This window comes from Balaenoptera ricei, chromosome 9 (assembly GCF_028023285.1).
Source record: "Balaenoptera ricei isolate mBalRic1 chromosome 9, mBalRic1.hap2, whole genome shotgun sequence".
NCBI classification, from domain to species: Eukaryota; Metazoa; Chordata; class Mammalia; order Artiodactyla; family Balaenopteridae; genus Balaenoptera; species Balaenoptera ricei.
In genome coordinates, this window is record NC_082647.1 from 81,407,549 (window position 1) to 81,431,273 (window position 23,725).

Below are 23,725 nucleotides of genomic sequence, written 5' to 3' on the forward strand. Positions count from 1 at the left end.
TTAGGATTCTCTATGTATAGTATCATGTCATCTGCAAACAGTGACAGCTTTACTTCTTCTTTTCCGATTTGGATTCCTTTTATTTCTTTTTCTTCTCTGATTGCTGTGGCTAACACTTCCAAAACTATGTTGAATAATAGTGGTGAGAGTGGGCAACCTTGTCTTGTTCCTGATCTTAGTGGAAATGGTTTCAGTTTTTCACCATTGAGGACAATGTTGGCTGTGGGTTTGTCATATATGGCCTTTATTATGTTGAGGAAAGTTCCCTCTATGCCTACTTTCTGCAGGGCTTTTATCATAAATGGGTGTTGAATTTTGTCGAAAGCTTTCTCTGCATCTATTGAGATGATCATATGGTTTTTCTCCTTCAATTTGTTAATATGATGTATCATGTTGATTGATTTGCGTATATTGAAGAATCCTTGCATTCCTGGGATAAACCCCACTTGATCATGGTGTATGATCCTTTTAATGTGCTGTTGGATTCTGTTTGCTAGTATTTTGTTGAGGATTTTTGCATCTATGTTCATCAGTGATATTGGCCTGTAGTTTTCTTTCTTTGTGACATCTTTGTCTGGTTTTGGTATCAGGGTGATGGTGGCCTCGTAGAATGAGTTTGGGAGTGTTCCTCCCTCTGCAATATTTTGGAAGAGTTTGAGAAGGATAGGTGTTAGCTCTTCTCTAAATGTTTGATAGAATTCGCCTGTGAAGCCATCTGGTCCTGGGCTTTTGTTTGTTGGAAGATTTTTAATCACAGTTTCAATTTCAGTGCTTGTGATTGGTCTGTTCATATTTTCTGTTTCTACCTGGTTCAGTCTCGGTAGGTTGTGCATTTCTAAGAATCTGTCCATTTCTTCCAGGTTGTCCATTTTATTGGCATAGAGTTGCTTGTAGTAATCTCTCATGATCGTTTGTATTTCTGCAGTGTCAGTGGTTACTTCTCCTTTTTCATTTCTAATTCTATTGATTTGAGTCTTCTCCCTTTTTCTCTTGATGAGTCTGGCTAATGGTTTATCAATTTTGTTTATCTTCTCGAAGAACCAGCTTTTAGTTTCATTGATTTTTGCTATTGTTTCCTTCATTTCTTTTTCATTTATTTCTGATCTGATCTTTATGATTTCTTTCCCTCTGCTAGCTTTGGGGTTTTTTTGCTCTTCTTTCTCTAATTGCTTTAGATGCAAGGTTAGGTTGTTTATTCGAGATGTTTCCTGTTTCTTGATGTAGGCTTGTATTGCTATAAACTTCCCTCTTAGCACTGCTTTTGCTGCATCCCATAGGTTTTGGGTCGTCATGTCTCCATTGTCATTTGTTTCTAGGTATTTTTTGATTTCCCTTTTGATTTCTTCAGTGATCACTTCGTTATTAAGTAGTGTATTGTGTAGCCTCCGTGTGTTTGTATTTTTTACAGATCTTTTCCTGTAATTGATATCTAGTCTCATAGCGTTGTGGTTGGAAAAGATACTTGGTACGATTTCAATTTTCTTAAATTTACCAAGGCTTGATTTGTGACCCAAGATATGATCTATCCTGGAGAATGTTCCATGAGCACTTGAAAAAAATGTGTATTCTGTTGTTTTTGGGTGGAATGTCCTATAAATATCAATTAAGTCCATCTTGTTTAATGTATCATTTAAAGCTTGTGTTTCCTTATTTATTTTCATTTTGGATGATCTGTCCATTGGTGAAAGTGGGGTGTTAAAGTCCCCTACTATGATTGTGTTGCTGTCGATCTCCCCTTTTATGGCTGTTAGTATTTGCCTTATGTATTGAGGTGCTCCTATGTTGGGTGCATAAATATTTACAATTGTTATACCCTCCTCTTGGATCGATCCCTTGATCATTATATAGTGTCCTTCTTTGTCTCTTGTAACAGTCTTTATTTTAAAGTCTATTTTGTCTGATATGAGAATTGCTACCCCAGCTTTCTTTTGATTTCCATTTGCATGGAATATCTTTTTTCCATCCCCTCACTTTCAGTCTGTATGTGTCTCTAGGTCTGAAGTGGGTCTCTTGTAGACAGCATATATATGGGTCTTGTTTTTGTATCCATTCAGCCAGTCTGTGTCTTTTGGTGGGAGCATTTAATCCATTTACATTGAAGGTAATTATCGATATGTATGTTCCTATTCCCATTTTCTTAAATATTTTGGGTTTGTTATTGTAGGTGTTTTCCTTCTCTTGTGTTTCCTGCCTAGAGAAGTTCCTTTAGCATTTGTTGTAAAGCTGGTTTGGTGGTGGTGAAGTCTCTCAGCTTTTGCTTGTCTGTAAAGGTTTTAATTTCTCCATCAAATCTGAATGAGATCCTTGCTGGGTAGAGTAACCTTGGTTGTCGGTTTTTCTCCTTCATGACTTTAAGTATATCCTGCCACTCCCTTCTGGCTTGCAGAGTTTCTGCTGAAAGATCAGCTGTTAACCTTATGGGGATTCCCTTGTGTGTTATTTGTTGTTTTTCCCTTGCTGCTTTTAATGTGTTTTCTTTATATTTAATTTTTGATAGTTTGATTAATATGTGTCTTGGCGTGTTTCTCCTTGGATTTATCCTGTATGGGACTCTCTGTGCTTCCAGGACTTGATTGACTATTTCCTTTCCCATATTAGGGAAGTTTTCAACTATAATCTCTTCAAATATTTTCTCAGTCCCTTTCTTTTTCTCTTCTTCTTCTGGGACCCCTATAATTTGAATATTGGTGTGTTTAATGTTGTCCCAGAGGTCTCTGAGACTGTCCTCAGTTCTTTTCATTCTTTTTTCTTTATTCTGCTCTGCAGTAGTTATTTCCACTATTTTATCTTCCAGGTCACTTATCCGTTCTTCTGCCTCAGTTATTCTGCTATTGATCCCATCTAGAGTATTTTTAATTTCATTTATTGTGTTTTTCATTGTTGCTTGGTTCCTCTTTAGTTCTTCTACGTCCTTGTTAAATGTTTCTTGCATTTTGTCTATTCTATTTCCAAGATTTTGGATCATCTTTACTATCATTATTCTGAATTCTTTTTCAGGTAGACTGCCTATTTCCTCTTCGTTTGTTAGGTCTGGTGTGTTTTGACCCTGCTCCTTCACCTGCTGTGTGTTTTTCTGTCTTCTCATTTTGCTTATCTTACTGTGTTTGGGGTCTCCTTTTCACAAGCTGCAGGTTCGTAGTTCCCGTTGTTTTTGGTATCTGTCCCCAGTGGATAAGGTTGGTTCAGTGGGTTGTGTAGGCTTCCTGGTGGAGGGGACTAGTGCCTGTGTTCTGGTGGATGAGGTTGGATCTTGTCTTTCTGGTGGGCACGTCCACGTCTGGTGGTGTGTTTTGGGGTGTCTGTGGCCTTATTATGATTTTAGGCAGCCTTTCTGCTAATGGATGGGGCTGTGTTCTTGTCTTGCTAGTTGTTTGTTTGGCATAGGGTGTCCAGCACTGTAGCTTGCTGGTCGTTGTGGAGAGTGACCTGTGCTCACACACAGGCTTCTTGTTGGCGGCAGCAGCAGCCTTAGCGTCTCCTGCCCGTCTCTGGGGTCTGCGCTGATAACCGCGGCTCGCACCCGCCTCTGGGGTCCGTGCTGATCGCCGCGGCTCGCGCCCGTCTCTGGAGTTCGTTTAGGCAGCGCTCTGAATCCCCTCTCCTTGCGCACCGCAAAACAAAGAGGCAAGAAAAAGTCTCTTGCCTCTTCGGCAGCTGCAGACTTTTTCCCGGAATCCCTCCCGGCTAGCACCGAATCCCGAGCCTCAGCTCCCAGCCCCCGCCCGCCCCGGCTGGTGAGCAGACAAGCCTCTCGGGCTGGTGAGTGCTACTCGGCACCGATCCTCTGTGCGGGAATCTCTCCGCTCTGCCCTCCGCACCCCTGTGGCTGCGCTCTCCTCCGTGGCTCTGAAGCTTCCCCCCTCTGCCACCCGCAGTCTCTGCCCACGAAGGGGCTTCCGAGTGTGTGGAAACCTTTCCTCCTTCACAGCTCCCTCCCACTGGTGCAGGTCCCGTCCCTATTCTTTTGTCTCTGTTATTTCTTTTTTTTTTGCCCTACCCAAGTACGTGGGGATTTTCTTGCCTTTGGGAGGTCTGACGTCTTCTGCCAGCGTTCAGTGGGTGTTCTGTAGGAGCAGTTCCACGTGTAGATGTGTTTCTACTGTATCTGTGGGAAGGAAGGTGATCTCCGCGTCTTACTCTTCCGCCATCTTGCCCCTCCACCCAAAATCAGCACATTGTTTTTAAACCAATCACTTCTAGGTTACAGAAAGAGTGTGTGTGTGTGTGTGTGTGTGTGTGTGTGTGAGAGAGAGAGAGAGAGAGAAGAGAGAGAGAATTTTACATATTCTTAAAGATATAAGAAATCAACCTTCTTGAGACTCACAGACATAGAGAACATACTTATGATTACCAAAAGGGAAAGGTGGGGAGAGGGATAAATTGAGAATTTGGGGTTAACAGGTGCATACTACTATATGTAAAATAGATAAACAACAAGGACCTGCTGTATAGCACAGGGAACTATATTTAATATATTGTAATAACCTATAATGGAAAAGAATCTGAAAAAGAATATATATATGTGTGTGTATGTATATATATCTAATATGTATCTATATCAGTATATCTCAGTTTGCTGTACACCTGAAACTAACACAACATTGTAAATCAACTGTATTTCAATAAAAAAAAAAGAAGTTAACCTTCTTGGCAGGAGTTTATTTTTGAAATTTAGTGTAAGAAATTGAGGTGTAAGAGCACTGACTTTATACCTTTCTACTCACTCTTGCTCAAACCAAAGCCTTATTTATATTGCTGAGCTCTTTTTTGTTCTTTAGAAAGCCATGAGCTCCTACTATGAGCCAGCCACTCTGTTAGATTTTGAAAATAGAGATAATGAAGTTGATAACTTTGCTCAATGTTAAGAATAGAACTCAGAGTTTAGAGGGAGAGTCAATAATTTAGCAAATGCAGATGGAATCTTGTTTGTAAAATAGAAAATAATAAACACCATATAGATGAGGTACATTCTTACCTGAATATAAAACAATAAACTACCTTTCTATTATTTTCTTCTATCTAATCAAAAATAAAGATATTTAAATCAGTTGGCAAAACAAATATGACATTTCTAACATTTATTCAGGAAAATCAAACTTCAGTAGAATTCATCAAACGTATCTTCGGATCAGATTTCTACTTAGGTAAAAGAATTCAAAGAAGTTGGTGGCAGGCTTCATCATGTGAACATGTAACTATAATTGTATTTGTTGGGAAAAATTTTAATATGTAGATCTGTGTGTTTTTTAACTTGAAAGAGGAAGGATTTAAAAAAATGGTCAGAAGGAAATCAATGGTAATGAAAAATGTGGCTAGGATTTGTGAAAAAGTGAAAATAATGTAAAGCTGATTAAGTGTAATTTTAAAGTCAGATTTTCCTTAAATACATTCTTGAAAATGCACATACATAAAACTATTTAAGATTTGAATAAATTATAGGGGGCTCCCATTCACAGAAAGCTGAAAGAGGCTAAAAATAAAATCCCTTATGAAACTGTATTTTTACACAAGCTCCGTGCAGTGGGAGCACACAGTCTTAACCAATGGACCACCAGGGAAGTCCCTCATATATGTATTTTTAAAAGCATTTCTTTCCTTTCCAAGTTAACATACAAGTGATTGTCTTAATTCCAATTACTATCTGATCAAATTAAAGATATTTAAATTTCAGCATATATAATGAGTTCACAAAGTTTATGAGCCCTTTGAGTCTTTTCACTAATGTAATTTTTTTCACTTTTAAGTGAAATAATAGGACATTCAATAAGTTGTTTAAATAATTGCACAAGCATTGCCTAATTGAAACTATTGGATCGCAGGCTATAAAATTGTGTGATAGCTCAAGGCGTGTTAATCATTTGAGATATAAAAGTTTGAATTCACCATGTGAGAGGCAGTCAGATGTGTTAATATATATGTAAGTTCAGTTTACTGATTTGGGATCTTCTGTTGCTGTTGTAAAATACAAATATATTTTCATGTCTTTGTACTGTAATTATTTTGTAAATTGATTAAAGTGGCAATTTTTTTGTGTTGGACTGTACTGATGGATATTCAGATATGCTTTAATCATTTGACCCTATTTTGTGAAGATTTACAAATGTTATTTCTAGCCTTTGGTGAACATTACTATACTTTATGAAGAAAAAAGTGCAAATTTAGGTTACATTTCACAAGGTTTGTTAATGATTTCTGAATTATGCCGCAGAAATTGTAATCCACACAGTTTCAGAAGGTATCCATTCAAATTCTGGATGGATTGTCTTAAATAAAACTGTTTCATCAAGTCGCTGAGCATGTCATCACAGTTCTGAGGAATGCTAGTGTCTAGTTTTTATCCAAAATAAATTGTGCATTAATATGCATAAAGATGTCAACTGCAGTGAGCCATCTGCAGCCAAACTGCTGTCAGCTAGTAGCTGCCTTTGTGGAGGAGGTCATGTGGGTTGGGCATTCCTTGAATAGCAGAAAGCATAATCTGTTATCAAACTTTAGCTTGGGTTTCTCTTTATAATATTATATGTTATTATCTGATATATATTAATTATATTCTCTATGGCATTCAAAATAATATGAATAAGAATAATACATAGATAACTTAGAGATAATTTGATGAGAAGTAGGAAACAAGTTTAGAATAATTCATCATTAAATAATATCTAAAATTTACTTGGTATCTAATACAGAGGTAAGAGTAATCATAAGAAGTGGTTGCTCTTTTTAAGAGTCCATGTGAGGATAGGAAAAGAGAGGAAATAATTGGAAAAAAAAATATAAAGCAATATCTATTTGAGTCTAAATGCTGTGGTTCAAACGATAGTAGGAATAGTTGAGAAGGGGCAGACCTTAATGGAGAATGGAATAGTAGGTGGTAAAGGAGAGGGGTCATCGTGTAAAGCATAGGAAGCATTTAGGTAAATGGAAGAGGAGTACAAATTGGATTTCGAATCGTGACTCAGGTAAGAGAGAATGAGAACACTGCCTTGATGGAGTAAATGGTACATTTAGATATCGTGGTTTGCAGAAAAGTATAGTTGTGATGCATCAAGAAGTAAGAACCCAACAGATTTTAGTACAAGGGCAGGGTGAATGTATGATTGAAGAAAATGTATTCAGTAGCTAATGTGAATGGTATGAACACCAGCAAATATAAATTCCTAGTATTGTGTTTGTTCTTTAGATGTTCCATTATTCCTCCTACTATGCTATGTTGTTGAGCAGAGATTCCATTATAAATCTTATGTAGATTTTGCATTTAAAATGTCCAGTTTGGAGCACATTGAAGGGTGGATGTTAGTCATTATGCCTTCTGGACACTTTTGTTTTGAGAAGCTTCCATTATCTTTTGAAGCGAATAGATTAAGAATAGTTCCAAGCAGGAATATACTTTAATTCTGGAACCCCAACGTTTGCCAACTCATCTTATTTGTTAGATGTATTGAGTTAATTATCTTGAATTATTATTAAAGACATACTCTTAAAAATCAGAATCTAGTTTTCAGTACTTTTTTGAGAGTGGCACCAATAATTGAAACTCTGTGGAATTCACAATTAAACTTTAAAGTGGTACCCCTTGAAACGTTTAGTAAGACATTTATAATTATCCAGCAAAAGCCTTAGCCAGTGAAGTTGTATTACTATATTTCACATGACTCGGCTCTGATACATAACATAAAAGGGAGCCGGGGGAGTTGGATTAAACAGGGAGCTGTGTTAGTAATTATAAGCAGGTCCACATTAGAATACACAGTGACCTCAGAATGAGCAGAAATCCTGGCTGACTACTCTCTTACCCCCATTTATGTAGCATATTGTCAGAAGACTGAATGAACAATTTTATGCCTTTTTTTTTTTTTTGCTTCTTTCTATGGAGCTAATTGGATTAGAGTAGCTCATTAAACAGTTGTGTCTCTAGATCTTGAATTCCATTTATTCATTTGCTGTAAGTAAGGCTATAGGTGGGGAAGGAAAAGGTGACTATTTTTCCTTATTTGTTATATAAAATCTAGAATTTATGAATAGTTAAGGCATGACATATTTATCTAACACAGATTCTTTCATTTTACTGCTTGTCTACTGAAGGTAAGCTCCAGTGTTAACATTGCAAAGAGACTTAAAATTTTACTGATAAAACCAAAAGCATCCGAAGAAGTTGGGAGGGGGGGAGTTGAGGGGGAACTTGCAGGAAGAAAGGAAAAAAGCACTCATCGAGGGCCAGATCAGGAACTGTGGCTTTGGAAATACTGATACAGTTGTAGGCTCCCCTGGTATTGTTTCTTGAATTTCTCCCATTGTTTATCAAATGGATGTGGATGATTAGAGGAACGAGTGCTACTTGTGTCAGGGGACCTGGGAAGTTGTTTATGAAATATTGGTGAAAGGCTTCTTCTGAATTAGGCTTGGCCTTGGCTATTGTCTGACTTCTTTGGCATAGGGAAGAAAGGATAAGGACTAAAGTCTTCTAAGATCCACATTCATAGCTATAGTGAAATGAAGACCCAATCATGCAGAACTAGGAGAACCAGCTGTGTTATAGATATGGATACCAAAAGGAACGGGCAGCAGGTGTCTGAGGCAATGATGGTAGTAAATTCAGGTTCATCTCTGCTCATAGTTAGAGATAAACATTTAATTTTAGAAGTTAAACAAGACAGTAATTGTCTCAGTAATATAAGCAGTGAAAATATGTATGGTTAGCAGGTGGGGTAAGTATGGGGTGTCCCTTCAGTTCGAATCAAAATGAGGATATATGATCCATGGGCAAAAGTATAGTATAGGGAGAATGGCGTGCAACCAGAAAATGAAGGTAGAAGCCTGTCATTTAGGCTAGGTAAACAGTGGGGATTAACAGAGTACACACAGAAATGTTGTAGTTTGAAGAGCATAAACATTTTAAATTAGTTTATTTAATTCAAACCAGCTCAAAAAATATTCGTGAACATCTATAATGATTAAAGGGTCAGACTATACCAGGAAGTCTTTATCATTTGTTGCTTACAGTCTTTTGGGAAATACAGCCCTGGAGGTAGCAGAATTATGTAAGTGCTAACATGAGAACAGTAACAAAATTATATATTTTGAATTTCTTGCAAAAATTAACTTTATTTCACAGTTATTGGAGAGGCATTGAGGTTTGAAGAGAAGTAGAGTCAACCCCTTCTGTGGTGGTTTGTTTTAAACAGGTTATATTTGGTGGAGGTATGAAGTATTTGAGAAATGACAAGGGCCAAATGAGGGACAGTGGCTTTGGAAATGTGAATGAATGAATGGGGAATTACCTTTCACAAGCAATGCAGACACACTTGAGAAATAACTGAAAATACAGTAAAGATATTATGGGATTTTTAACTCGGATGAGTGAGAGGGCAAAGGTGCTATTACTACTCCTTAACTCTCCCTCAGTGCATTGTGAAAAAGTAGATGGTGGTTCATGATATTAATGTCAGGGCGGGCTATGGACTTTTTCATTTTCTTAATGTATAGGAAAGATTTTTTGTTTTTGTTCTCAGCTCAGTCAGGGACTTGGAAACGCTGCTGTGTTCAGTAGTAGATTAAGTTATGAGATAAAACTCATTTCTGTTTTCAACAGATTTGGCCAGAATTAAATAAAAAAGAGGCTCTTTCTGAAAAATCCTAAGAGGATAAAAAGCTTTTCATATTGTGAAGGCTATAGACAATGATTTTAACCTGTATTCTCACAGTGAGGGGGAACATTGAGGGATCAGATGTCTTTTATGTGTTGCTTATCAAAGTGAAGAAAATGGGGTCATGAGTAGGACAAAAGATGGGTCAGTGGAGTCTGTTTGAAAAAGGGTGTATTAAGAGAAAAGTAGAATTGTATCCCTATGAAGAAGCAGTGACCTGTGTTTTCCACCCCTCTTTTCCTAACTCTCCCTTGTCTGCTTATTGGGAGACATAGTCACATACATTTCTAAACTACAGGGAAACATTTGACTTTTGGATTGAGGACAGTATAGTATGTGTGACCCACTATTGAAGTAAATCATACATTAGATATGCCGTGGTAGTGTTCTAATTTTGCAGTGGTCCAAAGATGGAGTAAAAGCCTACTGGCCAGCTATGCATGAAGCTCCAATGTTCACATGGCAAAGAGATTTAAAATTTTGCTGATAAGACCAAATGCATCCAAAGAAATTGGGGGGAGGGGTTGGGTTTGAGGGAGAACTTGCAGGAAGAAAGGATAAAGGGACTCATCACAGTATCACCATCAGATACTTATATCTGTGATTATCTTGAAATTACATTATGCTTTAACCTGTTTCTTATCTGATTCTTCTATAATATAGTCTCCATGAGGACAGAGATTTTTGTCTCTTTTGTTCAGTGGTATGTGCTAAGTAGAAGTTGCTCAATAAATATTTGAATAAAGAAAGAATCAGATGAATACATTTTGCGTCTTCTTTGGCTCTGCCACTTGTTAGAATAAGAGCAATTAATACAATGACAGACACTAGCCCTAGAAGTTTGTAGTTTAAAGTGGTTAATGTGGATATAGCTCTCATATAATAATTTATAGAAAAAAATCATTGATAAAATACAAGTAAAGAATTATGCTTTTAATTATATTTTCTTTCATCTTGTCTGGCTTTCATCTTTGGCATAGGGAAGAAGGGATAAGGACTAAAGTCTTCTAAGATCCACATTCATAGCTATAGTGAAATGAAGACCCAATCATGCAGAACTAGGAGAACCAGCTGTGTTATAGATATGGATACCAAATGGAACAGGCAACAAGTGTCTGAGGCACCTGTGATTATGAGGTCACATGGTATCATTTAAGACTGTGGAAGAAAACAAATGAGAAAAAAATAAATAGTAGAATAGCAGAATTGACATTGGCAGTAGGGGAGATGGTTGAATGCGTAGGGGCACGTTGATGGAGAAATTTCCTTCCATCAGGAAGGGGACAAAATTGAGTGAATTTCCTTACATTCAAGCTCACCTTTAGTCGTGTTACTTAACATAGGTAACAGTTGCTTGATTATGTTTTGGGATTCAAATATCTTTATGTTTAAAAAGTTACTTATTTGTGAAATGCCTCAAACATAGAGAAAGGTAAGGACAATATGGCAAATACATAAGTACTCAGTACTCATGTTGAAAACAAATGTAATGAACACCCAAGTACCTCCCACCCATATGTAACAAATGTTTTCATTTTGCTTTTTGATTCAGATTTTTAAACAGAAATATAACTTGTCAGTTAGAGTTTAAAATCTTCCTTCAACCTTCTAAAAACAAAAGTTTGCTTTCCATGAGATTGCAAAATAAGCCCTGTTATACTGGTACCTGAGTTTAAATAATTTCAGTGCCTTTTTTTTTTTAAGCCATTTTAATGATTAAGAAAAAGATACAGTAGAGTTTTTTTTTTCGTTAAAGTTTAACAGCGTAAAATGTCAAGTGAAAAAAGAAGTTTTTAAAAGTTTAGAAATGACTAGTTTGGTTTCTTTTCAAAAGGTAATTGTTTCAAATAGAGAGTATGTTGTTTGCCAGCCTAATACTTTACAATTTTGTACTGTAGAAAACTTTTCTCGTACTTATGCTCCATATATTTAGTTTTTCACTGTGTAGATTTCTGAACAAAGAACTTCAGTGCTAAACTGGTAACATTGGTTACTTTGGGAGTTAAAGATTAGATCATGAATTTGCCCTTCAAAATTACTTTCGTAATATTTAAAGTTTTGTATAATGAGCATACATTATTTTGGAATAAAAAAAGGTAAATTTTAAATATAGGTACTTTTAAATTATCTTCTAAAGTATGGCAGTACCAAATTTAACATCTCCTTTTAACAATGAAGGTGATATGAAAAGAACAGATGCATTTACGCCTGTACATGATACATATACGATGTGTATCTCACATATATACATATCTCACCAGTCATATAAGTATATTGCTTACTTATATTGCTCTTTCCAGTAATGAAAAGGAAATGGAAGCAGTGTTTTCTCTGTTAGATCATGCTATCTATGATAATTTGAGGGTGTACCATTATTTTTCATTTATTTTCTTAACAGAGAATGTTCTCTTTCTAACCCACAGTGGCTAATATAAGTTTTTTGTTTTCTCACATTTGATTATGTCACCTTGGAGGGGGAAGTGATGCACTTGCTAATTTAAGAAATTAACAATGTGTTAATAATTTGACAAGCATACTCTGGGTTATATAACTAAAAATCGTTTATGAGCCATCAATAGAGAAAATATCTAACATAACTGATTCTGGAATCTAATATGTTATAATTCATTTTCTTTTATCATAAATGGTTTTCTATTTCTAGGAGTAATCAAACTGAGCGTTTTGTTTTACAAAGGCAAAGAATAACAAAACTAACATTAGAAGAAAAATACAATTCTATGCTGATTTTTATTTTATTTTCAGCGCGTAAGGCTCTGAGGTTCATTAGTTATATTTTAATGTACCTAACATTTTAATATTTTAATATAAATTAAGTAAAATTATTTGATGTATATTTTATGTTTTGCATAATAAGAGACGTAATTTCAAAAGGTACCATGCAGTTTTAAAAATGTTTTTGTTTCTACATTGTTATTATCTCACTGACTGTTGTTTTATATTATTTATATTATTTCTAGATAAAAGAGTGGCTCTGTTTAAACTGTCAGATGCAGAGAGCTCTAGGAGGTGACCTGGCTCCAGTTCCATCATCACCCCAGCCCAAAGCGAAGACCGCCCCTGTTCCTACATCAGCAGTGAGCAAGCCAACCCCACAGTCACAGCAGATTTCTCCAAAGAAAGAGACTACGCCCAAACAGGAGGTCTCAAAGGCACCTGAGTCTAAAAAGCCCCCACCACTACTGAAACAGCCAACCCTTCACGGCTCCCTCCCAGTCACAGCCCAGCAGCCTCCCGTGGCAGAGTCCTCCTCCAAGCCAGCCCCTCCCAAAGAGCCTTCTGTCCCATCCGAACAGGCCAAGGTCTCCGTGGCTGATGATAAACCAAAGCAGCCCAAGACAGGAAAACCAGCCAGAGACATTGTGTCTTCATCGTCAACAGCAGCAAAACCGGATGTTCCAAGCTCCAAAGTACCATCACAGGATCAAGAGAAAGCAATTCCTTCTGTAAAACCAGACTCTGCCAAACCCTCACAGAGTTTTCCACCAACAGGAGAAAAAGTCACCCCATTCGATTCTAAAGTCATACCTCGACCTGCATCAGATTCAAAACTTATTTCACATCCTGGGCCTAGTTCAGAGAGCAAAGGTCAAAAACAAGTTGATTCAACTCAGAAGAGGGACGAACCCAAGAAAGCACAAACCAGAATGAGTCCTAAGCCAGATGCCAAGCCTGTGCCAAAAGGGGCACCAACACCCCAAGGTCCACGACCTTCCACTGGCCAAACTGCCCCCCCATCTCCACAGCCCCCGAGACCTCAGGAGCAGTCGAGGCGTTTTAGTCTGAATCTGGGAAGTATTTCTGATGTCCCTAAATCACAGCCCACAACTCCTCAAGAAACAGTGACTGGGAAACTCTTTGGGTTTGGAGCATCCATTTTCAGCCAGGCATCAAATCTAATCTCCACAGCAGGCCAGCCTGGGTCTCATTCACAGGGTGGGCCAGTGGCCCCGACAAAACAAGTCCCTCCTTCGCAGCCACCTACTTCTCAGGGGCCACCCAAACCCACAGCACCACCTGCACCTGCAAAGGTTATACCTGTGAAAAAGGAAACCAAAGCTCTAGTAGCTGAAAAATTAGAGCCCAAAGCTGGACAAGTTTCAACAGTAAAAAGAACAGAAACAGAAAAGAAGCCTCTGCCTACTAAGGACAGCAAACCTTCAACAGCCGAGCCTCAAAAGGCTGTTCTTCCCCCCAAACTGGAGGAAACCCCCAAACCAGAATCAGCCTGTCCTCTCTGCAAAACTAAACTCAACATAGGTTCTAAGGATCCTCCTAACTTCAGTACTTGCACTGAATGCAAGAAACAAGTGTGTAATCTCTGTGGATTTAACCCTACACCACACTTGACTGAGGTAAGCAGTATTTGTATCACATATGAATGTGAGTATATCGTGTTTATTCTGAAATATTTTGGTGGCCGAGTTTCTGAGCAAAAAATACATGTTTAATGAAGAAAAATTGATACTGTTATCTTTGAAGAAGTTTCAATTACTTATTACAGGCTTACTTTCTTATTAAAAGTTAACATAATTTACACTTTTCTGGCTTAAAGTACCAGAAGTAAGATGATGAAATAAGCTGACAACTTAAAATAACAATTATCCCATCCTTTATATGAATTAACAACCTATAGCTTTGGAGCACTATTTGATTTTCACCTAAAAACACCAAATAAGTGTTGTAATTTACTATTCCCAGTATCTCTCATCCTTCCAGTCTCTTTCATACCTTAAAAAAAGAAGCTTGATTGATTGCAAATCTATAAACAACATGAGATCTGTTATCTTACAAAAGTTAAGAGCTTTGAGTAAATAATATTGTCTGCTAGAAAATATTGGTTCAAATATATAATGTCTAGACTTTCTGTAATTCTCTTTGAACTGTTATCTAGCATAAATATAATAGAGCACTTTATTAGGAACTGTGGAAAGAAAAAGAAGTTATATGGATTTCAGTGACTAACGTGAAGGGTTTTTTTTTTAATGGGGTGACCAAAACACTTTTTATACAGTGTAAGTGACTGAAAAGCAGATGGCAATTTTCTACCTAATACAGTTATAGAAGAATGAATCTATAAGCATTAGTCCTGTGTTAGGGCTATTAGAATATTTGGATATTGAGAGACTGAGAGGTTGAATGATGCTGCTGTCTTAGGTAAGTAACAGTGATGTTTTAGTAAACATTTTGGGATTGAATTTAGATGATTGTTCATTGTTTTTATCCAAATCAAAAATACTTAAGGATTATTTTATTCTCCTCTCCTTGATTTTGTAATTCACTGGGATGGGAAAAAAATGGAACAGATTTTTAGCAATTATACAAAAGAAGCTTTGAGATTCTTGGTGGTGTTTTTGAGTTAATTTTTTTAAAAATAATAAGTTATAAAATATTTTTATTTTTTACTTTTGAAAGATATTCGGTTGCTTTGACGTGTTTAACACCATATGAAAGTGTTGTCCCTATAGAGTTAAGCTGATTCTTATCCTCTCTAACTGTGATGAATAATGTTAACCACAACCCGTTTGAAAAGTAGATAAAATTTGGTTTCTCTCAGCACTTCATGAGTGGTAACAACTGTAATTATTACTTACAGTACTCAGGATTCATTGTAAAAGCAAAACAACCTTAAGTGTCTTCCATATACTTAGAAGAGTTGTTTTCTGTTGTGTTATTATGAAGAGGGAAATTTCGGTTTTCCTAGGACAGTTGTATTAATTTCATAGATTTAAAAAATTGTACCCTTTAATGAGGAGCCCATGGTATCAACACCATGCAGTTAGTTTAAATAGTTAGAAAACAAACTGCACCGCTAAAAACAAAACCGTAATGTCTGCATTTAAAGTGCATTTTGTGCACACTGAAAAAAGGGCTATAACTTGTGTGTGTGTGTGTGTACATATGTATATGTACACATTTGGGCCATAACGATTATTAGAATTCTGTCAGTGTTTCGAGGTGTGAAATGAGAGTCCTTGGGCAGAGGAACAGTAAACCTTCAAGAAAATCTTTGATTTTCTGTGTGTTGGTAAATTATATTTCAGAAGTGGTAATTTGGAAAGGAGATTTCTTGAATCAAGTAGAGAATTATCTAGGATGTGTGTGGAATTTAAATAGTTTGAAAATATAAGTGGTTTTAAGTTTTCAAATGGTTTAGGGGAAGTCTTATTTTAAGTATGATCAGTGGGATTTAGATGATCTGTCATTGTTCAGATTGTTTTTTTCTGTGATCATTTCTTTGAATCTGGAAGATCGTGTTTCAGAGGAGAAAAAAATTTGATGTGACAAAAGCAGTCGACTCATGTTCTTGGCTCCACTTGACTGTGTTAATCACAGTGAAGTTTTTAGCTGGTCTAAGGCCTTAATGCCCTCTGGTCTCTAGGTAAATAAAGTCCATTAGCTGACCTGGCATCAGGGGAGTGAATGAAGGTCAGTGGAGTTAATCCCTGTCGCCGTAGTTCCTACTATTTTACCTAGAAGACTTTAGAGGACTGGCGGAAGGGATTCGTTGAAGCAAAAGCCACCCTGTGTTTGCGCGTACATGTCCATGTATATCCAGGAAATTGTGAATTCGATGTATATGCTTAACTTGTGGTGCTGTCCCAGCGTTTATACTACTTACTGATCTCTCCTCATTTTGAGTGGTGAGAAAGTATTTCCTCCTTGATTCTTGTTTTATTTCTATGATTTCTTTGTTCTGCTTATGATATTTTTCTTGTGATCCAAGATTTTCTGCTGGGCTGGCACTGTACTTCCATTCCAGTTTGAGAGAGCACATTCTGAAAATACTCAGACTTTTGCCTATAATGCAGAGGAATGCTGTTCCTCAAGAAAGGATTCAACTATGTATTTCCATTTATTTTTCTAATAAAGCACATGTAACTCTATTATAAGCCTCTGCTTCTACTACTCTCATCCCTGTGAGGCAGGACGTCTTTTCCTGCTGGTGTCTCTCTTCCCTCGCCTTTTTCTGTCCTGTTCTGGTGGTGAGAAGAGCTGGTCCTAGTTTGTCATGGGTTGGGAGCTATAGACACTATCCTCTTACCCCCGCCCATTCATTAAACACACCTGTCTCTAAGGTTGTTTCCTGTATCTCCTACTCAGCATCTCCCACAGTACCTGAAGAGTGCCAAGACTGCCTGCAGGGCCCTGGGGTGTCGCCAGGCTTCAGCCTAAGCCTTATGGTTTAACTGTTTTATGCCCAGTTTGTATAAATGGTACTATAATCCATTAACCTCTGATAGCAAGGAACATTTTTTTTTTAGGCTTTAATTTCTGCCAAATCAGGAAATACTTTGTCTTTGAAGGAGTTTTAAAAGTGATTGCAAGACTTTCTAGTCTTAAGAATTTGGAGGCGTGCTGAGAAAAACAGACTAAATTGGCAATCAATTTACCTAGTGAATTTTAATCATTCTGACTCAATTCAAGTACAAAAAAGAGTCAAAATTACTCATCGTGGGTATTTGTTTTATTGTTTGTACTACCCTTTTGGAAAGTAAATTTTTGCTATGAAAGTACAACTTAAAATTATGTTTCCTCATGCTTCAAGAAGTCCTAGAGTATAGTTCTGCTTTCTTAGTAAGATAATTACGCATGGCCTAAATGATGTTGGAATAGCTAGCATATATTTGTCACCAGGAAACAAATGGGCCTTTTGAGCCAATTAAGACCCAGTGCTGTAACTGAGTTCCCTTCAGATCTTTACTCTCTAGTCAAGGTGGCTTCTGCATTTTCTCTCAGACCCTTAAGGAAGGCCTGGTGGGGATGTGCTGCATTTCTTACTTCAGTAAACACATAATATCTTGCTTTAACTTTAAAAACCATTACTTAATACTTTAAGAAATATATCTGTTACTAAAAAGCATTTAAGTGTATGCATACACACATATATGAGCAATTAAAGACAGAGTGATCAAAAATCAATAAGGAGAAAATAATTCTACCAATAATCTGTTTTTAAAGAATTCCATGATAGAGATCTACATTCTGTTTAAAAATTTCTGGCATGCATGGCAAAGAGGGACACCTGATGACACTTTTTGACTGACATAAGAAAATTGATAAGTTGGTAGAAACAAAATTTTTACTTATTAATCTTTAAGAGAAATTTGATGTTAACTTTTTATTAAGTGATATTTAGTTGAACAAAAATCCAAATGTGGGTTTAAAATAGAGATATTTTGTTTAAACAAATTTTTTATCTATATCCCAGTAGTAACATGATTATATACCATTTTCCCATGTGATTAAACATTTCTTAAATATTATATAAAATGGTTACATATTATTCAATTCTATGGTTGTATGTTTTTTCATACACATTCTCCTGGTATTAGGGATTTAGGATGTCTTCATTTTTTCACTATAAATAAGATGAACATTTTTGGACGTAAATATTTGTATTTTTAACTGTTTCCCAAGGAAGGCTTACTACTAAGGCTACTGAATCAAAGAACAAGGACCCTGAAGTATCAAATTCTCTTTGGAGATGTGATAGTCATTGACATTGCCACTAGCATACGTGATTCCTTTCTTAATGCAGACTTTCCAAATTTGAATATTATTTAAAATGAAATTGGTTAATTTGGAAGTGTAAAAGTGCTATAATATGGTTCCTTTGGTTTGTATTTCTTTGATTACCAGAACTTTTATTTAGATATTAAATGTAAAAAGATGATTCTAATTATGATCCGGACAAAACATTGTGTAGACATTGTGGGAAAAAGTAAACTGGTATTTGACTAGGCCTATGTGAAACGCATTGTGTCAGTCATTTTTTCACAACTGTGTGGGGTAGGTTTTACAGCCGCTCTAGAGATCAGGAAAAGAGTATCAGAGAGGTAGTTACCAAGCCACAGAGGTATCATTCAGAGGCTGAGCCAGTGCTCTATCTCCTGGACCATGTTTAAGTAACCTGGGGAACTGGATAACAAATGTCACTTCTTCTGTCCTCGCTTACCTATAAGTTGTGTCAGTTGGTAATTACTAGGACTTTAATATCAACAAATTTGCTAATATGTGCATCAAAACCAGGTAACATTTGGGGCCCACAGAATAATGGTGGCTGTGTTATATGGCTGAATTTAGAATCATGTGCAGATTGAGAGCTTCAGAAACGTAGAAGCCAGCATCATCCTTTTCTTTCCAGATAAGCTTACCAACTGGTCAACATTTATTTAGGTGAAAACATATGGCTGAATGATGAAATAATGTCCCTTCTTTCATATATAGCACACCAGAGGGCATAAAACATAGTTGCTCCCGCTATAAGAGATACTATTATATTCCTGCCAATGCATGCAAAGACTTTACTCCGTGAAAATGATGAACATCTAATTGTTCCATTGGTGATAGTGGTGGTGGTTAATCTTTGCTTCTACCAACATTTTTGTATAGCCTCCTTTGTTACACTCCCAGGAGTGGGATTGCTGAAACATAGGTTATATGTGTCTTAAACTGGTTCTCCACAGTAGTTTTATCCGTTTTAATTTTGACCAACTTTGCATACATGCTACTTTTGTTCTAGGGATGCTTTGTCTGATAAGATAGTCACTGGACAAACGTAGCTAATGAGCACTGTAGCTGGCTCATATTAAAATTACTGAAAGTGTGAAAAACACATTGGATTTCAAAAACTTAGTATGAAAACTGTAAAGTATCTCACTGATAATTTTATGTTGGTTACTACTGTGTAAGGCTTTTCTTCCTTAAATATCAAGGTTACGACTGCCTTTTCACATGTCACTTTGCAGTTGCATATGCGTGTACTGTGGTATATTGCTGTGTAGGATATATTTCTTTCTCTTTATACAAAAAAAACCCCATGACTATTACTATATTTGCTGTACTCTGATTAGCTCTTCCAGAGCTTAATTTCCTCATGTGACACAAGATAGCTGGTTCTCTTAGCGTGCTCTACCGAGCAGATAGTTCTCAGGGCGTTCATCTTATGGAGGTAAAATACTGATGCCTGGCCTGACCCAGCCTGGCCTGAAGATCAATGTTCTAGGCCCTGCTAATCATCAGTAAGAGATATCTGTGCTATTGATTAGTGTACTGTGGCCATACCAACCTTTAGGTCAGGATCTCTTCTGTTTTCTACTAACTCCTCTGTTTCCAAGTGTTTCCTCTGTTATTTTTTTTCAGAACTTTTGGGTCTGTTTTTATTCTCCCTGCGGCTTTGGGTGAATATCATCAGTTTTTGGGTCACTTGCTTTCAGAAGTCTCAGCAATACAGAATGTTAGAATTTGAATATGTCATCTGGTCCATCCACTGCTTTCTTCCTTTCTTCTTTTGTTGGCAGTTTATTTTCTTTTAAAATTCTGTTCTAATAATTTGTATTACAAAAGCAGTATTCCTTATAACAATCCGTAGAGTACCAAAGTGTCTGAAGAAACATGAATAGCTTCCTCTTCCCCTTGTACTTTATGTTAATGCTAGTATCTGTTTAGATGTCTTTTTTTTTTTTTTTGCTTTTTGTTTATTTCTATAATGGTTATACCAACAGTGAAATGTAAAGGAAAGGATTTGAGATTTTTCAAAAAGTCTTACGAGCTAGTTGTTTTTAAAAATAATGTATTTATTTTGAAATGAACATGTTTTCTTACTATACTTATTTTCATTGAATTCTTTTTTTTCACAAAATTTTATGCATTGGACAAGTGAACTTTCACTGACTTGCCTCATTCTACTTATGAGGGAAATAGCTGTGCAGTATCTCAATAGTGATGCACATTCTCCTCATGAAAACTGAGATGTTGAAGATATTTCGAGTTCCTGTTACTGTACAAACAGCGTTACAGTAAAACATCAACACATATATTTTTCCATTGTATCTTGATATGTTAGATAAATTCCTTAAAATGGGTGGGCAAGGTTAAGACAAATGACGTTTGACAGAGTTTCCATATTACTTTTTTCTAAAAGGGTAGTAATTATAGTCCTGCCAACAGACTATTAGTGTCTCTAGTTTCCCACCCTGGATAGTAGTTCATATTTATCAATTTCAAGAGTCAGAAATTAAATAGTATTGTTGCATAATATGAAATTTCCCTGCCTATTTTGAGAGTAAACATTATATATTTATCAAAATCAAGAGCTTATCAACTACTTATATTTCTCTTGTTTTTTTAAGTTGCCCATTTGTACACATTGGCCATATTTTCATGTGCATGTGTTGTATATTTCTTAAAATATTTTAGAGAATTTAATTCTTTGTCATCTTATCTTAAAATGATTTTCCCTGTTGATCACTTGTTTTTAACTTTCTTTATGAAATTTTCTTCTGTACATGAGGTTTTTAAAAAAACTTCTATGCAATCAAATCTTTTAATGTTTCCTTGATTGCTTATTTTGCTAAAGAAAGCCTTTTCACATTTTTATTATAAAAATAGCCTTCCACATTTACTCCTCAACATCTGTAGTTTTATTTTCCACTTCCGATCACTTATTTATCTGTAATTGATTTTTTTTTTTGGTATGATGTGAGGTGAAGGGCCTAACTTTATATATTCAAAATGTATAGCCACTTATCTCCATGTTATTTATTAAGTAATACATCATTTTCCCTCTGGTTTTTATTGCCACTTTCTTCATGTAATAAATTTCCATTAAGACAGTTTTCTTTTCTAGATTCTTTAATTTGTACTGTTAGTTATATATCTAGTTCAGAGTGTCAGCACCTTACTATTTGTATTAGTCTGGTTTTAATATTTAAAGACATTAAATACCCATGAACACCTTAGAAAGAGTCTAGTAATAGGGTATTGTCCTTACCAGGATTTGGCTTTACCTTATTCTACTTATAAACTAATAAATTAACTTGTTACAGTTTCATGGATGCCAATAGTAGACATGAGATTCCTGGGTCGGACACAAAGAACTTTATTACTCACACCACAGGAGGCAGCATGAACATCAGCATATTTGCATCAGTTCCCCTTGTCCCCCACTCTCATGTGGGTCACGTGAGATATGGGCCTAGATTGATGCTGCACACCCAGGTTTGAGTCACAGGTGAGGAGCACTGAGCTTGTGGAATCCACCTCTTTTATAGCAAGCAGTAAGTTACTCTGCTCTTTGTCCCAGAGGGAGACATTGCCTCATCCCTAAGGTTGTTGCCTATTGCACACAGAAGTTTGAGAAATGGCCAAGGTGAAGAGCAGCCAGGGTCTTGCATTGTTGGCAAACCCTGTAAGATGTGTAGGTACAGGAGAGACCCATTGAGGATTGTCTTTCCCAAAGGTATTAATAATCCAGTGGTTTTAAAGCTTAAAATATTATGAACTCTTCCTTCCAGTGATGTTGAATATAGAGACCAAGTGTAGAAAGCTGATAAATGTGGAAGTGTGCTGGTTGAGGCCAACTTCATCTGTGTGACTGAGGGCTGGAAGCTGCCCATTTGGTAGCCTCTCTTATTCTTGGGCCTGCCTCTGATCCAGCTCCATGAAACTCATGAAAAAAGGCTACTTCTCAAAACTCCTACTTTAAAGATGAAGAAAATGGGCTCAGGGAACTGAAATGATATGCTTAAGGTTGGGGTCAGATAGTGGTTGCTGAAGTACTAAATAAAAATACCCTTTTCATTGTTTTCTGCATCTTCTTTTAAAACTTCCTTCCTTGACTTGTTCGTGAACAAAAGAAACAAGAGAAAAATTTGTGAAACAAACAACTCAGTCTTATATTCAAACAGGCATTGCTCTAGCAGAAAATACATGCTCCAAAATCTAATATATATATTAATATTTTATTGCCCTATTATATGTGGGTTACATAACCCCCCCATATTAACATAATGTTAATATGATTTGAAAGTAAATTCAGTGGCATTTTCACTACACAGAGTTGTGGCATGACTCAGATTGCTCTTTTATTAAATTATAAAAATCGATCTAATCACATAGCAAAATAATGTTTCTGGTCTAATTATAACAGTCTATATTACTGATAATGTAATTTACGTGGTCATTTTATACAACCTCTTGTAGATCTGTCTTAGTCTAGGAGGGAAATGTAACAACAGATATTCATGTAAATAATTGAAATAACGTTTTAATATTTCTTAACATTGGAAAATTTTATTTATGTGTATATGTGTATATATACAAATAGATGTGTGTGTGTGTGTGTGTATATATGCATATGTATATATTTTAGAGCTAAAATTAGAAAATTCCCTGGGAAGAAATTAGGACTTAAAATACCGTGAGGTTTAATTTGGGGAGATAACATATGTGCAGTGTTGTGTGTTAGCATACAGAACTGTGAATCACATCTACCAATTAAAAAAATGTATAGTGTCAAATAGAAACATGATCAGGAGAAACGAAAATATGCCTTGCACATGGAATTAACCATTGGAATAAATATAACCTCATATGTCTATGTGTGGAATTCTTAAACTTGGATTTAAGTACTTTTTGCTTCTCTTTTATATTTTTTAAAATTTCATGCGAAAAAAATGGACAGTCAGATGTGGGAAGACATGTCATTTTAATTTACCAATCTGGGAATCCACAGAAAGAAGGGATATTCATTTAAAGCACTTTTAGGTTTTTTTTTTGTTTTTGTTTTTTAAGTCTATGAGAAGACTGTTTTAACAGCTAATACGTATATAGGTACATGATGGTTGTGAGTTTATCTTAATTGTTTTTAAATCCTTACATTAGATTTGTATTCACTTAGATTACCTTTTAAGCATGTCAGTTATACATTTATAACTGTAAACATGTATAACAGTTATACATTTTCACCCAGTTTATCTCACGATTCCATAACTTTATAAGTAGAATGATTTTTTTTCAACATACCACACGCTTTCACTGCTCTCATCAGCTCAGAGTACCATCACAAGCAGTTTTCTTTTGCACCTGCTAAAAATAGAACCTGTCTACCTGAGCCACACTTCCAAAGGAAAGCTAATTAAAGCACTCAGTAAACAATATACTTTTTCATTGAGTAAATGGCATGCCCGAATGCCTGTTAATTTCTTTTGCTATTTACTCAGCCTTCTTGAAACTCTGTGGACTTCTTTCATCTGTTATATATCATGTATTTATTCTTT

General features: G+C 36.1%; 1 protein-coding gene across 1 annotated transcript in view; it reads left to right on the top strand.

Annotated features, from left to right (window-relative positions):
- PCLO (piccolo presynaptic cytomatrix protein) overlaps positions 1-23,725 on the top strand; it is a 379,054-nt gene that overhangs the window by 19,498 nt on the left and 335,831 nt on the right. Inside the window, exon 3 of the mRNA XM_059934038.1 lies at positions 12,623-14,017. Coding sequence (XP_059790021.1) covers positions 12,623-14,017 — 1,395 coding nt within the window. The remainder of the gene's footprint in view (positions 1-12,622; positions 14,018-23,725) is intronic.